The sequence below is a fragment of the Syngnathus leptorhynchus genome, chromosome 10 (genome assembly GCF_054491065.1).
Source record: "Syngnathus leptorhynchus isolate UIUO chromosome 10, UIUO_Slep, whole genome shotgun sequence".
Classification (NCBI taxonomy): domain Eukaryota; kingdom Metazoa; phylum Chordata; class Actinopteri; order Syngnathiformes; family Syngnathidae; genus Syngnathus; species Syngnathus leptorhynchus.
In genome coordinates, this window is record NC_141204.1 from 2,099,050 (window position 1) to 2,116,225 (window position 17,176).

General features: G+C 42.1%; 2 protein-coding genes across 4 annotated transcripts; one reads left to right on the forward strand and one right to left on the reverse strand.

Moving 5' to 3' along the window:
- Positions 1–49: 49 nt before the first annotated feature.
- On the reverse strand, positions 50–1,576 carry pcbd1 (pterin-4 alpha-carbinolamine dehydratase/dimerization cofactor of hepatocyte nuclear factor 1 alpha). Its single transcript, XM_085922215.1, is given in 4 exon segments — positions 50–373; positions 674–754; positions 833–964; positions 1,493–1,576. Coding segments are annotated over 4 exon segments (390 nt in total). The 3' UTR covers positions 50–280.
- A 620-nt stretch (positions 1,577–2,196) lies between these two features.
- Positions 2,197–16,933, forward strand: LOC147049875 (heparan-alpha-glucosaminide N-acetyltransferase). 3 transcript variants are annotated; one of them, XM_085922278.1, is made up of 19 exons: positions 2,212–2,293; positions 2,585–2,679; positions 2,762–2,883; positions 3,516–3,634; positions 5,343–5,412; positions 5,485–5,561; positions 5,862–5,869; positions 6,288–6,352; positions 8,819–8,895; positions 9,455–9,485; positions 9,563–9,723; positions 11,080–11,192; positions 11,464–11,585; positions 12,042–12,165; positions 12,249–12,335; positions 12,962–13,039; positions 15,383–15,453; positions 16,575–16,687; positions 16,752–16,933. In XM_085922278.1, the coding sequence occupies exons 1-19, from the start codon at positions 2,212–2,214 to the stop codon at positions 16,931–16,933; spliced, it is 1,797 nt and encodes a 598-aa protein (XP_085778404.1). The 3 variants fall into 3 exon arrangements, with proteins under 3 accessions (XP_085778405.1, XP_085778404.1, XP_085778403.1); XM_085922279.1 differs by lacking the exon at positions 5,862–5,869 and having other exon boundaries at positions 2,197–2,293; positions 5,485–5,551; positions 11,080–11,189; XM_085922277.1 differs by lacking the exon at positions 5,862–5,869 and having other exon boundaries at positions 5,485–5,551.
- The last annotated feature ends 243 nt before the right edge of the window (positions 16,934–17,176 follow it).

Below are 17,176 nucleotides of genomic sequence, written 5' to 3' on the forward strand. Positions count from 1 at the left end.
TGTTTTCACCACCAATACGCCATAAACTAAAATGAATGATAGCCAAACGTTGATTGGGAATTGTCCATTTTCCTCCAATACACAGTGCGCTACATTTGATATTTTGTAAAAACTAGCAAAATAATTCACGAAAGATGAACATGACACAATGACGCTTCTTCGGGTACACAAACAAACATCTGTAAAAACACATTTGACACTTTACACTCCACAATATTTAGCACAATTGGAAATACCAGCAAAACAAAGTGAAGTCTTTGGGTATTTCTCCACATTGTTGTCACATCAAAGAGGCTTGGTCAATGAAGGTGGCTAAAGTGATGTCGCGCTGTGAGAGTCCCCCGCAGTCGTGAGTACTCAGGGTGATCTGCACCTGGATGGTCACCATGCAAGGACATTCAATAAATTATATCGTAAAAATAATCATAGAAATGTAAGCTTTTTGAATATTGAGTAAAAATTGTGGTAAAAGATCCCCAAAATGTGCCTATAGATGCCACAAGATGTCAGCAAAGCACTACTTTTGTCCAAATTTGGCTCCAACTCACACCATTATATTATTTGGCCACCAGATGGTGGCAGTGAGTAGAAAAATTCTTCAGTGAACAATGGATAAGTTGATTAAAAAAGAAATTCTGCCACATTTGTGAATGTCAAACTATAAGTACTGTACCTTATTGTAAACATTGAACCACTCTGGATGATGGTCCATCTTCTCTGCTTGTAGTGCCACTCTGGACATGAACCCAAAGGCCTAGGTGGGAGAATATCGATTTACTGTCATCGTACAATGTACCTACTGATTGAGTGTAACGGGATTAAAAATAAGAACCTGGTTAAAATCTTTAAAAAGAAACTCTTTGTAGATGGCGTCCCGTCCTACCACCTCCACCCATTGGGCATTTTGTAACAGCGGGAGAAGGTGAGCTCGCTCCTCTTCGGTCAAACTCTGGATTTTAGCTGCCTGAAATGAAGAGGGGCAGTTACAGCAACACAAACTCTGATTGGCTACTCAGGAATTCCATCTGGAAACAATGAAAAGCTGCAATTTTTTTTGCTTTAAAACAGCCTGGCACAAAGGTATGTAGTATGGCTGGATTTCTTTTCTTTTTTTTTTTTTTTGCCCTCCCTCTGGTCATTTGTCACATGATGCAAAAATCACATGAATTACATGACTGTTGCTCATTTCCTCGTGACACTGATTGTTTATTTCTATATATTTGCAGGGAAAGGGGGCGACAGGGACGTGAGACCGCCAGCCTGCAAGGGAGTAGTAATGACATCAACAGGTATCATAGCAACCCTCTGATCTGCTGATCAGCAGCAAACAATAAGCAGCCTCACCCACTACCAAACATGCTATATTGTTACAATCAAATATACACCATGCAAAAAAACACACACCATGCTATTGTGCTCCAAATAGTAAAGACAAGAAATGTAATTTCCTAGGAAATGTAGCCTTGACAAGTGTGTGTCAGAGGTTGTGTACTCACCATGTTTGCAGAGCAGTTTGGTGCAGAATGGCAACAGCTTCTTTCTGTGCTCTGACAACAAGTAGAGTGAATCAACACATGAACTGCAAGCAGTGTCCTCTTTTTTTTTTTTAGCTGCCCCGGTAGAAGCCTGAACACAAATCCATCTGTCAACATTGGTTTAATCATAAACTCCTACTGCTGAACTCATGCTTCAGGCTATCTGATTGCAAAAAAAAAAAAACAAGCCGGCTATTTGTAATGTCTTAGTTTGGTCACGTTAGCGATAAGCTTAAATATGCAACAAAGGGTCGAGGTGCCCCTTGGCCAAAGGTCAATGAGCTGCTCCTATGAGGACGACCCTCGTGAACTCATCTGTGAGCGCCGGGGGAAATGAAGTGCTTAATGAAATGAAACAAAGGACAGGATGTGACAAGTTGTCGCTTTTTATTGTGCTTGAGCTCAATCCAGACGGGGGGATGATTTTAGAGTCAAAGGCAGATGTTTTAAATAGCAAAAAAAGAAAAATGTGATAGGTTCATTTTGAATTGAATTGTAAAATGCACAATTTGTAAGTGTATATTTGACCTCTTGTAGCAAACTACAATCAGTGTTCCATAAAAATAAATTCCAAACATGACAGAAAGCTGGTACGCAAAGCGCCCTTTGACCATTCTTTATTAGTTGCAGATCGGAGTTATAAAGATGAGCAGAGGAAGTGTCTTCAAATGACAACATGGAGTTGGTCGGACTTGTGCGAGCGTGTGTGACTTTGGTTGTTTTTCTTCACAGTAGCTGTGGCGCTTCCACGGCATCAGGTGAGCTCCTCATTCCTCGAGGCCGCACTTCAATTATATCTCGTTTTGTATTTGGGAAAAATAATGGAATGGAACAACTTCCAATTGATGATAAAAATCAAAACATTGTCATTGCATTGTCTAAATCAGCACAAATTCTATTGATACATTTTATTTCCCAGTTACGCTTCAAATTGGACCGTTTGAAACAATAACACAGCATAATGTGAAAAAGAATTGATATCTCGTCTTTACGATGAACATAAAGTGTCATGCGTCATCTGTAAATGAGTGACATTTATCTCCAAACAGCGCCAACTCTAAAAATGGACCAAGCTTTGTTAGTATTTCATAACCAGCTGGCCCATGAAGTGAAAGTCCTCTACACATCCGATTATTGTTACAAGGTAAAACAAAATGCGCACAAAAAAAGCACAATGGTGTGTCTATTTTTAGTTTTTTTTTTAAATGATTAGTATTCTTCTCCAGTGTGCATACCAGAGTTTGGTGAATGTGAGAGCCAACTACAAAAATGCATCTGCAATCATCAGCACCAAATTCACTTTGAGTATGCGAGTGGAATCCATTGAGGATAATTCCGTTCTATGCCGGTAATTTTTTTTTTTTCTCTGAAGTAAAGACATTTATTTGCAGTTTTAATCACAGCTGCATGATTCCCTCCCTGAAACTCGAGCGATATTGATCACTAGCTTTTGGGGGGCGGGTTAATAAGACCTGACATTCCAATATTGACGGAAGGCCACACATGGGGGCGCAGAGGTTAAACTGGAGACAGCACTTGTCATAAATAACTTTGACCTGACAGGAAGACACGGACGGGTGCTCCACATCTAGGAATCACCTGAGGTCTCTAACCAGACTGCAGCTATTGATTTCCTTTTCTCTGAAAAAAAAAAAAAAACCCACTCCAAGTGATAGCTAGTATTTCATTCCAATGGTGGATCAATGTGACCACGCAATGTATGTTTTGGGGGTTGAAAACATTGGCTAGGAGATGACTGTTGGATGCACTAACCATTGATGAACGCTAGGTGGCAATGTAGCGCTTCACTGGTGTCATTTGTGGCCTAGTTGGTCAGAAAATCCAGCTGGGGACTTCACATTTAAAAATATGAATATATTTTGTAACAAATATTCAAATGGAGGTTGGAAATGTTGCAATAAATCTTGATTGCTTTATCATTTCTGTATAGATGCTGTTAACTATTTCTTTTCAATGCAGATGGACACAGACATATCATGAAGACGGTCACTATACGGTTTGGATCCTCTGGTCCTACGATAGCAGGAATGCCACTTGTATTCATAACGAGGAGAGAGAACCTCGTAATTCCTACTTGCGTAAGTTCCCAAAGGAGAATGACATAGCTGTATACATATCTGAGCCTGCAGAAAGAAATGTTTTTTGTTTTTTTTTTCTTCAGTCCAAAAAGAAAAACCTGTCAGTGAGTGTAAACTGCCCCCGAAGCGAGCCACTTTTTTTTAATTCATGTTGTCAGCATACAGGAGCATCACTAGCTTTTAGCGGACAGTATTCTCTTCCATCTCTCGGGATACGTTGTGTATTGATCACATGAGACATTATTTCTTCCAAAGGGTAAAAAAAAACCCAAAAGCTTTTGCGATTGTTTCGAAGGCCCAGACCTGTGCGTCATACATTAGGGAAGGTGGAAGGATTAAGGCATAATGGGATTTTGAAAGCGTCTCTGTCCATAATGTACACCCTACTTAACAATATTGCAGATTATGTTGCGGATCCGACTTTTAAGGCCGGGGAGCCATTACCCCGAGCAGATATACGCTCAGTGGAACTGCTTCCATTAGCTACACACGCCGGTGATTATACAAACTCCCCACAGGGTACGCTCAGTTTAAGTAATGGTCCGGTCAGCAGCTGAAGCCGTGCGAGGGAATTTGAAAGTTTACCCCGCCATTGATTTGGCAACACGGTCAGCTCATTCGTTTGGTGTGTTGGAATCACGGCTGCAGCCAAACCGCAATTTCAAGTTAAATAGCCATCCCCATAAAGTGTGCGTCTTATTGATGAAGTTAATCTAGTTGTTTCCGAGTGCTTCTATTCATCTGGCCTTCATCCAGCGTGCCCGGAGAGCTTTACGACGTTTCTTTACGAAGATGCCACTCCGTGTTCCGAGAGGACGTCGACTGGGCTTCCAATGGCGTCTTTTTATTTGTTCTTCCGCTAAAAAGGCAAACACGGAATCCGAGGCCTCCCCTTTTTGCTCCGCTTTGACGCACACGCGTATCTCCTGAGCCTGTTTGTTCTACTTTTATAGACTGACTGCTTCACGGCTGTAAAATACATTGACGGTTGAATGGTTACTGATGACCATGAGGATTAAGTCAATTGAACTTTTGGCTATATGTCAATGTTTTGCATCCTTACGATGCAGACACTGACTCATTTTGAGGTTTCATCTCTTTAGGGTGTCAAACTTTTTTTTGTCGCCATTGATTTGCAATTTTTGTCTTTGCCGGCCGCATAAAATGATGTGGTGGGCCGCATCTGGCCCCCGGGCCTTGAGTTTGACACCAGTGCTTTAGATTGTTAAAAGTGGCCCTAAAACATGTCAAAGAAAATAAAAAGACTGTTGTGGAGGTCTGACCCAAATGTCCCTCGTGCGTCTCCCTCGTATTCCTTGTGCGCCTGCCTCTCGGATTAGATTACCCATGTGATGGATTGACTAAGAATTGTGTCCATTAGGTTCTTGTTTGTCACTCAGGGTATCAACTTTGGCACCGATTGACAGATTAAGAACTCTAGGGGGGGATTGGATCTAGTCAACTATTTGTATTTGTTGGTCTCACTTGTTTGACTGTTGTCATTCAGTGCCTAGACATTTTTTATTTTTTTTATTTCATAGAAGTCAAAACAAGCAAATGGCACACTCCCAAACAAAAAGATGGATCAGTGGATAGATCAATTATTTTGGTGGGGGTTATTTATTTTTTAAACCGAATCTGATTTCGATTTTGTATTCATACTGGAATGCAATAAAGTTTGTCATTGATGATGCCTTGTCCATTTTAGCTATTCTGGTGGCGACTCTCTTCTTGGCTGTAACCGCTCTCTTATTCGTCGTTGCACCTTACATCTACAGGTATCCACGCAACTCTTCATCTTCCACGTTTTTATTTTTTCCATTCATGTATTTATTTGATCTCTCTTCCAGAAAGTGTTGCGCATCTAAATGTGCAAAGAGCATTTGTTGTCAAAGCCCCAAGTACTCGCTGGATAATGTAAGTTCAAGTCTTTTATCAGTTTGTCAAATATCAAATGAGCACATTTGTAAGATCCAACCACATTGTTGAGTTGGACCAAATGGTGAGCACTAAAATTTTCCTGCAGTCATCAAGCTGCAGAGACACTAATAGAAAGATTGATACAAATGTTAGCAGAGCCAATTGTGCAGCATTCAGACAAACATGACTGTGAAGCATGAATGGCTCCTCTCATTCTTCCAAGCAAGCTGTCTCAGGCCATGTAGATCCATCATGACGTATTAGGGAGGTTGTCTTCCTGCTCTGAGAAGGCAATGAGAGAAAAAAGATTTACCAGTCAGGAGCCTAATATTAGTATTTAGGTTCTTTCATAAAATATGCTTCTTGAAAGTTTGCCAAAACTACTTGACATTCCAAATTTGTCATTGTGAACAATTGTGCTGGAATTACTGAATTAGAAAAAAAAAAATCATCACATTTGTTATTGAGGTTTTTTTTTTTTTACTAATTGTGAACAATTGTGCTTGGAATTAATGAATTAGAAAAAAAATAACTTTGGAAAATATTTGTTATTTAATCTACCCATTTCACTATAACATGAGTATTCATTACAATTTTTTTTTATGTGTCCCAAGGAATCAATTCCTATTTGCTTAATATTGCACGCTCATTAAAAGATGTGTTATATGTTGAGATGACAAAGACTCATGATGTAATGCACTTAGTGTTTGCCCTTTTGTCATTCCATTTGCAGGATGCTGACGGCAGCGCCACCAAAGTAAAACATAAACGTCTGCGTTCATTGGACGCTTTTCGAGGGTATGTGCCATTTTCTTATTCAATCTTTTTTTTTTTTTTTCTGCTGCAGTATATGACAATCTACAGGCCCAGCGGAACGAATAATTACAAGGGTCACCGTCTGGCCACAAGCTCCCCCCAAGCTTTTGTTATCAAGAGGGGGGGGGGGGGGGTCCCGATGTCCGATATCAGCGCGTCTCGCCTCGGTCTTCCTATTGGGCGGGGTGGATGCGTGTGATCGAATCTGGGCTCCCTGCTCGCCTTAATTGTGGCCCGGGGGGGGCAGACACAAAGCACGCCTCTCTGGAAACAGGATGCTGGTGTGGCTCTGACCTCCTCCGTGCCAAATAATTGATGTAATAATACAGTCAACATATCAGCACACATGCACATGGCCATAGATCTCTTGCCAAAATGGAGACGGGGAGGAAACCCAGCAGCATCCAGCAGATGACCAACATCTTCACCATCTGTGGTTCGCATTAAGATACTCAATTGCGCGGAACCTTCGGCACAGATTCATTCCGTCCAAAACACCGCATGGCTTTATTTATTTTGGGAGGCTCAGCTGGTTAAGTGCATTCGCACAAGCGTTTCTAACGCTTCAAGGAAAGGATGAGTGATATTCCATTTCCCATCGGCGCCGGTCGGAGCCACTCACCTGTTTGCTTATAATAGCCAAAATGTCATTTAGGTTCCCCGATGAATGAAGATTGGAAGAAAAGTGTTGAATTCAGGGATGGGGAGTCTTACTACTATTTCATTTTTGGACAATGATTGGCTGAGTTTTGCGTGAATTTAACCTCATTTCCACTTTTGAGATGAATTAGAGTGGAGATTGTGAGCAGCATCAGTGACGTTACATTTTGCATGTTGTGGAAGTGGCATAAAAAAAAAAAATACTACATTAGCTAATGATACACCCCTCTAGCATCCGATATAAATTCCCTGACTGGTAATAATGTGAAATACCTGGCCAGACTTATTTAATCAAATTACATCTCAGCCTTTTGACTTATGATCCATGCCTCTGATAAGTAACAAGTTCTTGCCTCAGAAAATACGGGCATCAGTCATCTACCGTAAATGCCGATTCACTCTTCATGGCAAAAGGCTTTTTTTTTTTTTCATTATTTATCTATTTATCGTGTGAGCAAAGGGGGCTTCAAATAATTGCCCCGCAGACATGATATAGGGCGCAGTGACGGTTGCATGTTAATTTTTCTAAAAGGATTCCAATTTGAATTGGGTGCCTCACAACTGAAAGCTTGTCGCCAGTTTGCGTGGAAGAAATTGCTTTGTCAGTATTTAGGGGAACAAATAATAAAGCAGAGCAGAGCAGAGTAGAGTAGAGTAGACCATTGCCAGATGGCTGACTCGTTCATTTTCTTCCCTGTTTTGACTGAGCTCCAGATTTTTCTCTGATTGGGTTTCAGAAGTGTCCTGCACAAAACAAGAACCGATATAATATGCGCAGTCTCAGTATCTTGAAAATTGATCATTAGAATCCTCATCAAATCTAATGAATTGATTAAGAGAGATTTCCCAATATTTGTGGTCATATCAACGCAAGTAATTCTGTGCAACTCAATATTTGCTCATGCATACGCAATCATTCAGAACAAAGAGGTCTGGAAGTGAGTCGTAACCACTCGCTACTGCTGACGAGTAATCTGTTCGCTATAGATCATCAATACTGCCAAATCAATCACTTACTGATGTCCTAAATATTCAGAGGAAGGCATTGCGACTGATTAGAACTGGTCAAATCAACCGATTCAACGTAAAAAAAAAAAAAATGTTTTCCAGAGCTTTAATGATAATTTGGTGGAGCGACGTGATGCTGCTGGTTCAATGAGGAATGTTTTCATTAGAGAGATGGCTCATAAAGCCTCATATCGCCAATTATTTTCTTTTACCAGGACCGGTCCGGTCACTTCTTTGACCTTTGTCTCCGTCGCTATGGCGACTAATGGATACGCTCGTCAAAACTTCAATGATATATACACGTGAGCATCAGATAGAGTATGGCTAGTTCACTTTGATGGACCTTAGGAGAAAGATAGTGGCTGATTAAAATCTCCTATCTGCCGTCTGAAGCTAAAAGAGCAGTAATGGCTCGCTGCGCCCTTTTAATGGAAGTAGACTGGAAATTTGACTGATTTCATTTTTTTGTTCTTCAGTAAATCACAATCATCTTATATGATGTTGAAAGGATACAACATCTGTTGAGTTTGGTGATGAACAAAATCGGTGCGCATCATTCAGTCAAGCACTCCTCGCTCACTGCAAAGCATAAAGTCTATCATATATTAGACACAAAAAGCCTTGAGTCAGCAGTCCTGCTCGAGGAGATCCAGAGGACGAGTGTTCATTTCCTGAGTGATTCATACCGCTCAGGTTGCATTATCCTGCAATACAGCAGAATTTCAAACTTTTTTTTCACGATGTATACCAACTTTTTTTTCTTTTTTCTGTGGGCTGTAGGTTTGCCCTGACCGTGATGGTGTTTGTCAACTACGGCGGAGGAGGCTACTGGTTCTTCCAACACGCACCGTGGAATGGTGAAGTCAAGTCTGATGCATTCACAACAACAAAAATTTGCGACCCCGTTTCACTAATTATGATGAATGTGATCGAAAGCCATGCACACGCAAACACACACACACACACACACACACACACACACACACACACACACACACACACACACACACATCTCCAGCGTGATGAAATCCATCTTTTTTTTTTAATTGTTATTAACAATGGAGGCAGAAAAGTGTATTTAAAGAGTAAATAGGAGTGTGTGGGAGAGTTTGAAATAAAAAAAAAGAAAATAAACAAAATGAATCAAAGTTCTTCCTTTTGCCATGAGCTACGCGCACGTTAAGTTCTATAATGGCATTTTTGCCAAATCAATAGCACTGTATTGATTTTACAAGTGATGTGATGAATCCTTTCTGTACTTCAAGGGCCAGTTCTGTCACAGGACCCCGAGCTGTTTATTTATTGTTATTAAAAGAAGAAAAAAAAAAATCATATTTATTGAAAAACTTTTGGGATTGACAGTATATGAGGTCAGGAGCTGTGTATGTTTGATAAAATCAATTTTATTTTCTCTAGGTTTGACTGTGGCGGATCTCGTCATGCCCTGGTAGGTTATGATTTTATTTTTTTGCAACAAAAACGACAAAGAGCTGCCTTAACAACAGCCAATGTTGTGTCTTTGAGGTTTGTCTTCATTATGGGGACCTCGGTGGTGTTGGCGTTGAGCTCCATGCAGAGGAAAGGCGTAGGCCGCCTGCAGCTGCTGCAAAAAATCACGTGGAGAACGGCGGTCCTGCTGACGCTCGGCTTCTGCTTCCTCAACTACTCCCCGCGTGATGGACCACGTAGGTGCAAAATTAGCCTGCGCTGCTAATGGAACATGTACTGCATCCTGTTTGCGGACAGCTTTGTTATTTACTTCACTTCTGTGCTGGGAGCATCATTAAAGTATAATAGCTTGCTACATAAATAATGTACCTGTTCCTTTGAAAAAACAAAAAACAAGACTCAGCCGGTCAAGAATGGAGTCAAGAAAAGGTTTTCTGATTCTGTAACAAAAAGCGTAGCCAAGTGAGCACCCAATTTCTTTTTTTGGTCACATTTGTGCACTGTAATTACCCAGCTTAACTAATTCATTGCCAACAATGACGTCTATAACCGTCAATGGCACTGAATGAGTGAAATCTATTTGATGGGATCTGAGGTTATGATTCATGCAAAACGCCGCAAAGGTGTGTAAGGATTAAAGCATTCTTATTTTATCGACCACCTGGGGTTTCACGCCCTTTCACACATTAGCCAGATGCTAATGGTCTTTTTTTTTTTTCCTGGGTGCAAGTCTGTGTAACCCAGTTAAGGAAAATATTGTTATTGTGTGTGTGTGTGTGTGTGTGTTCCCAATCCCGCACCGGGGGGACGTTTAACAGGGGAAGATTGAGCAAAAACAAGCAGCGCGGTAATGGACGATTACAAAGAGATAGAATTACAAGGCTCAGCTCCATGCAGCTGCTCTTGGAGCCTTCTCACAACAAGGCCACTTTTACCATCAACGGAAGCTTTGACCTCAGTCTGTCTCCAAGGACACCCTTGGCTGTTTGCTGGCTTACAGTCACATCATCTTTGTGTGCGGCAATGTCAGACAAGGCAGAGGAACCTGTGAGAAGCATTCAAAACAACTCAGAGTCACCTGGCATAAACTGAACCGTTTTGATGATTCAGAAAAGCACGAAGCTAACCTTTGTGTCCGAGGGTGGAAAACAAATGTGGCTCCATCACCCCCCCCCCCCCCCCTTGTTGGAAGTTCCTCCTCTTATTTGATGCGACCTGATCGAAGATTGAGATTTCATTGTTTTTACGACACCTTTTTTTCTTTGCAGCAAAGGACGTTTCAATTAACTAATGTGTAGATTACCATCAATCTCTCGAGCAAGAGTCAATCTTATCCTACTCAATCTACGCAGAGCAAGAGATGACTCGGAACCTTTGATCCGCTTTGTAACATTGGTATCCGGCGTGCTGACAATCCCCACTTAACTTATACTGTCCATCAGTCTTCTCTGGAATGGAACAAATGCTTGAAAAGATCCCAATACCGCTATGAATCACTTTGCTGATTTATAATGTGCTGAGATCAGCAGCTTCAACTCAAACGAGTTATGTGTGTGTGTTCATGTATTCATCATTTCCTTCATGTGTTCCAGTTTCTTGGTCGTGGCTCAGGATTCCGGGGGTACTGCAGCGCTTGGCCTTCACTTATTTTGTTTTGGCTCTTCTGCAGACTCTAGGGGGAAACGTGAAGAATGGACAAAAAGCGGTAAGCAGCTCCGCAGGGGGTCTTGGCTGGATTTGATTTTATCGTGCTTGAGCGAAGCTCGTTTACCGTGTTTGAGAACTTGGCAGACCACCAGGTACTTTTCAACGCATCTGACATTTTGAAGACTGAAAGTAGACTCAACTTTAGACCAGGTGGAAGCAGGTAAAAGTTGTGGCGCAGGATTGGCAATCTCCATTTTCACAGCAGGCCAACTCAGTCCTAAATATCATTTTTGCTGTGGATGATTCAAGTGAAAGTCTTTGTACCACAGGATCACTGGTGGGCCCCCATCCAGGATGTGGTGTTGTACTGGCCCCAGTGGCTGACCATCATCCTCTTGGAGACCTCGTGGCTGTGCATCACCTTCCTCCTCCCTGTACCCAACTGCCCCACGTACGTACTGTAGACTGCTCCCAATCTATTGACTAAATGTGCGAATTGCACGGAAGGTTCCGTGAGGGTGCGAGCTGTACGTTGTGCACCTTTGTGTTGTTGGTGTTATGAAGCAAAATGATTTATGAGCCGGCGCTGAATGCTTCAGAGGGTGTAATTAGACTATCTGGCTCTGTCATGTGCAGTAAGAGGAGGAGAGGCAAAGGATCCATCTTCCTCGCACTGAGTCCTCTGCTAAGTGCTTCTTTTTGTGTGTGGCTGGCTGCAAATATTGTCTGTTTCAGAATGAATTATTTCCTGTGAAATGATAGGATTATATACACATTTATAGCACATGTTTAAATTTAGTATGAGATATTGTTTTGTTTTTTAATTCATTCACCGCCAGCCCGATGGACTTTTGACGTCTATAGCCGTCAGTGGGAGCGATAGTGTCGATGTGTGTGTTGGTATTAGAGGCTATCTGGGAGCTGGTGGAATTGGAGATGACGGTCTTTACCCCAATTGCACTGGAGGAGCGGCGGGATACGTTGACAGGTGGTTATTTGGTGACAACATGTACAGGTATCCCACTTGCAAAGTAAGTTTCTTTGAAATGCAACAACACTTTTTAGTTTGGAGGAGTGGAACAATGGTGATTTTTTTTTTTTTGGTCTTCTCCAGGAATTGTATCGCACCACCCAACCTTTTGACCCAGAGGGGATTCTGGGTACAATCAACTCCATTGTGATGGGATTTCTGGGAATGCAGGTGATTTCAAATTCATGCACTATTCCATCATTTACATTTCATTCATACGGGTGAAAATTTGTCAATGGCTTCAGTCACCGCTTTCAACTGTTCCAGATTACTAAAGGCAAAATTTGATCAGATTAGGAAAACTGAAGATGTCCGGCAAAACAAACTTGTCCTTTGTTTATTTTTCTTAACTGGCTTTGATGAGTCCAATCCAATATTCGTCCACATTCATACAATTGCCTTCATCCAAATTCCAAATGTCGTCAGGAAGAAATATTTGAGGCGAGAATCTGCTTGACCCGGTCCGCTTGATTTTCTTGTGAGAATCTCCCATCCAATCCAACATTTCTCATTTCCCCGATGGACCGTTGAAAGCGAGCACATCAGTCAGTGAGTGTTAGACGACGCGCCAGGTGTCCTCTGGCCCGCTACCATGCTAATGTCCTCGGCTGAAATGCATTCATCATCACCAAATTAAAGGGAGGGCGCAGATGACTTACACCCCACATCTGGCTCGACGGGATGAGAGAAATATGAGCGCCGCATCAGGGACACCTCCCAGGCCTATTTGGTTACCCCTAGCCAAATACCTAAATACTTTGCTTACTTTCTTCTTTCCTTCCCTTATCTTTCTGCAGGCAGGGAAAATCCTCATTTTCTACAAGGAGAAGAACATTCACATCCTGTGCAGGTTCCTGGTGTGGGCCGCCATCTTGGTAGGTCACGTATAAACCAATTTCATCTTCCGGGTATATGCAAGTCCGTTTTTTTTTTCAAGGCTGCCTGGATGTTAGTCATCACTGTCAAAGCCATTCATTAGCAAAGCTTAGTGAGAACATGTGTGTGATCTCAGAAGACACAACTAGACAGCGCCACAGGGGGGATACGTACTAGATCTAGATCGTGGGTGTCAAACATGAGGCCCGGGGGTCAGATACGGCCCGCCACATCATTTCATGTGGCCCGAGAAGATAAATTGTGCATCGGCTACAATTGTGTTCATTTAAAAAAAATAGAGCTATTGCTAGGCAATCTTTTTAAAATATCGGAACCGTTTTTACCTAGCTGTTCTACCTAGCTATGGCAAAGGGCTAAAATGTTGAGTGTGTCTTTTTAAAAGGCAACCCAAACTGAACATTATTATTTCATTTGCTTTGTTAAGGTGTTTTTTTTTTGTTGACAGACTTTCCAGTGCATGGCAAGGTTGCTCACCTGCATGCTAAGTCTCTGCAAATATTTGCAGACCAAACACACAGCAGTAATGATAAACTGGTTAACAGAGAATTGCTTGGAGTTATCAGAAAAAAAAACACTTTTCATCACAGTGGCTTCTAGTTAATATTTGTTTTGGGGCTTCAATCCATTCTGGGTGGTCTCCAAACACAAAGGGAGCCAAAAAAAAAAAAAAAGAAGCCAAGCTGGCCTCTATTTCACTAAGGATGGGAAAGTGTCCCACAGGGGAATGTGAGGGTTATACGAGATGGCCTGTTTTGCATCTCAAAAACGTGCCACCAAGCTGTTACGAGATGTCCGAGTGGGAAGCCTCCGCCCTTTTCTTTCTAATCAGGGTGAGATGCTGCAGAGATGTTTTATATGTGGTTGGGTTTTTTTTTTTTCAAATGAGGTTAAAAGCAACCCACGTCTTCAAGTGGCAGTCATGTGACTTGAAGTGACGATGGAGCTGGATGGGCTGCCTGCATCAAACTGTGATGCTTGAAAGGACGAGGCAGGCCACGTTGGCTGGGGGGGGGGGGGGAAAACGAATTAGCTTATTTTTAAAGCAATGTTTGATATTTTATGTAGACAAATAAATCAATTAGATGAAAATAATACACAAATTCCATATAGTAGTCCATTCCCATATGTTGTCATTTATGCAAGTTGTGTTTCTAACATATGGCAATCATTTGAAATTTCATCCAGAAATGTTCACATCATTAACCTGCTTCTACTCACACGATGTCTCCCGCCGGTGAATATTTCCGACCTGTTATTGGCTGGACGGAAGTGAAACAGATGAGCTCCATTTACCTTCTCCCAGTGGCGCCCAGTGATAAAGTAACACGTAACAAGATGAATAAACATTTGACTTTTATGATTCCCCTGCACAACCATACTTAATGAGGTCCATGATGATGTTGCCACACAATTGGAGTCTTTATTGAAGACCTCCAAATGATTGACAAATTCAATTTCAAGAATAGTTTACGTTCGTTAGTTAGTTAGTTAGTTAGTTAGTTAGTTAGTTAGTTAGTTAGTTAGTTAGTTAGTTTTAGCGCCCCGTTCTTGAAAATAACCACAATTGTGTGAAGAATGGAAACATAGATGTTTAAGACATTAGCAGGTCACCGTGTTCATTCTCGCAGGAGATGGACCACAAGACCAAGGCTACTTTTCCATCAAACCACAAAATGCAAAGCCACTTTCCATCACGGCGAGCTTTGGTCTGATTCCTATGGCAGATTGTTATTCTGGGCCAGCGGAGATAAAAAAAAAAAAAAATAAATAAATAAAAAAAAAAGGCTGAAGAACAACAACAGGCCGTGTTAATTAAATCCAACGATCAGGCTGAAGAAGTGAGATTGAAATTGAGCGATTGGCCCACATAGCAGCCTCATCCCGCAGCCCGGAGAACCCGGAGGCTAAATTCAGTCCCGGCTAGGCTATTTCCACACCATCGATTCTGTCATCTATACATGGATGATGGATATCCAGCCAACAAGCAGTGATTCTGATCTCTGCCCCCGCTTGCTTTCTCCCTGCTGTCTAAAATGTTTCTTCAAATATCTAAATCATATCTAAATGGGAACAGATTAGACACGCTTGGCTTTTTTTATTGACGCCAGATGCATGTGATTGTATGAGAGGTCAACTGGGCCGGCCACTGAACGCTTTTGTCACACATGGCTCGCCTGGTTTTTTTTTTTTTTTTACTTTGATCTAAATTGATCCTCTCATCTGCAGGATTTGCTTGATTCGACCTTACCTTTTAGTTGCCCCTATACAACTCTCTTTATTCCCCTTCATCGATTTGAAATCTGTTTCATTTCCCTCCTCAGGGAATCTCGGCAGCCGTCCTTTCAAAGTGCACGCGAGACGAAGGATTTATACCTATCAATAAAAACCTTTGGTAAGTGCTTCCTGACCCTCTAAATCCAACTACTTTCCTCACAAACCAAAGGATGTGTTTTCTAAATCACAGCTACTAAAACACGCGTTTAGTTACCTCTAATGACAGCCGGGATTGTAAATAATTGCCGCGAGTGTGAAGTGGATTGCTCATATTCATCCTCCTAGCATGATGGCTCTTCCTTATGAGCTGCAAAATTTCTACCCCCCCTCCGGCACGTTTTGGCAGAAGAGAAGCACTCCGTAGTTTGACTGTGACGGAATGAAAGCGGGATCTGGGAAAAGCATCGACGTAACCGCAGTGAGGCCTGTTCCCAAACGATCATGTGACTATTTGGCCAAAAGGATGTATTGTATGGATTATCGTGAATGGACGAAACATTCTAATCCCCCCCAAAAAAAGACAAAGGAAAATTGCCTTGTCTCTCTAAGGCACTGAAGTCATACATCCAGGCGTTGTTGCATTCTATTAATTCACCACTAGGTGGATAGTGCATTGTAGCTTATTCCATTCAGCTCAAGTCTATCTCAACTGACTTGAGCCAAAGTTGGATTACAACTAAATTGGATCTGATTGTTTGACGGCAAGGCATTTTAGATTTGTTTGAACAGAGGCGGGTCCATTTTCTGACCTGGCGCTTCCGCATTTCCTTTGGGCCAGGTCTTAATGTTGCAGCGGGAAGAATGCCATTTCATCTGTGATGTGTAAGCAAATTCTTGCCCATGTTCCATAGGGGCCTCCACTTCCCTAAAGCTGTGCACATCCCTCGCCATTACCTGCCCGGCCTTTTATAGGCAGTTCATCACGCACAGCTTATTGAGCTCTTGAGTACGAGTCCCTGCCGGGATGTCGAGCTGTAATTAACTCCCGGCCGAGAGTCCTTTTTGGCTCCACTTCAGCGGAGATTTAAAAAAAGGGAGACTCTGGGAGGTAGCCACTTTGCATTAGATGATATTGCATCAAACATTCTTGCACTTAGGAACTGACGGGACACGGCCGACTGGCAAGAGGCCACGGGGCGTGCGCCAAGGATCCACTGCTGCCGCTTTTATACACTAAATGGGAAAAAGTATACGGATGTCCTTTACACCCATGTATATTTTTTTCTGTTTTTTCATCAGGTCATTGTCCTACGTGACGTGTCTGGGCTGTTTCTCCTTCCTGTTGCTGGCAGCCATGTACTTTGTCTCGGATGTTATGGGCTGGTGGGGCGGACAGCCGTTCGTATATCCAGGTAGCTCACCCGACAAATCGTGGATTTTTGATTTCAAACACATAAGGCTGATGATGTGTCTCAGGAATGAACTCCATCTTGGTGTACGTGGGACACTCTCTCCTGGGTTTCTACTTCCCCTTCAGCTGGGAGATGCGTTTCCAGGAAAGCCACTGGGAGTGGCTCTTCCAAAGCCTGTGGGGAACTGCATTGTGGGTGCTCGTTGCCTACCTGCTCTACAGAAAGAAATTCTTTCTCAAAATTTGATCATTTAGAGCATAGGTGTCGAACTCGAGGCCCGGGGTCCAGATACGGCCCGCCACATCATTTTATGTGGCCCGCAAAGACAGATTGTGTGTCCATACTAAAATTACAAATTGTCTTTACTTAAAAAAAAAAAAAAAGCAACAATATTGCTAGCAGGTTTTTTTTTTTTTTACCATTCATCTTTTTATGACTACGATGCGACCAGCGACAAAAATGAGTTTGACGCCCCTGATTTAGAGGATA

Excerpts from the sequence above, each read along its gene's own strand:
- LOC147049875 (XM_085922278.1), top strand. The coding sequence starts at position 2,212 with ATGGAGTTGGTCGGACTTGTGCGAGCGTGTGTGACTTTGGTTGTTTTT. Across the intron at positions 2,294-2,584 it reads TGGCGCTTCCACGGCATCAG|CGCCAACTCTAAAAATGGAC; the intron begins GTGAGCTCCTCA and ends ATCTCCAAACAG. Across the intron at positions 15,454-16,574 it reads CCTATCAATAAAAACCTTTG|GTCATTGTCCTACGTGACGT; the intron begins GTAAGTGCTTCC and ends TTTTTTCATCAG.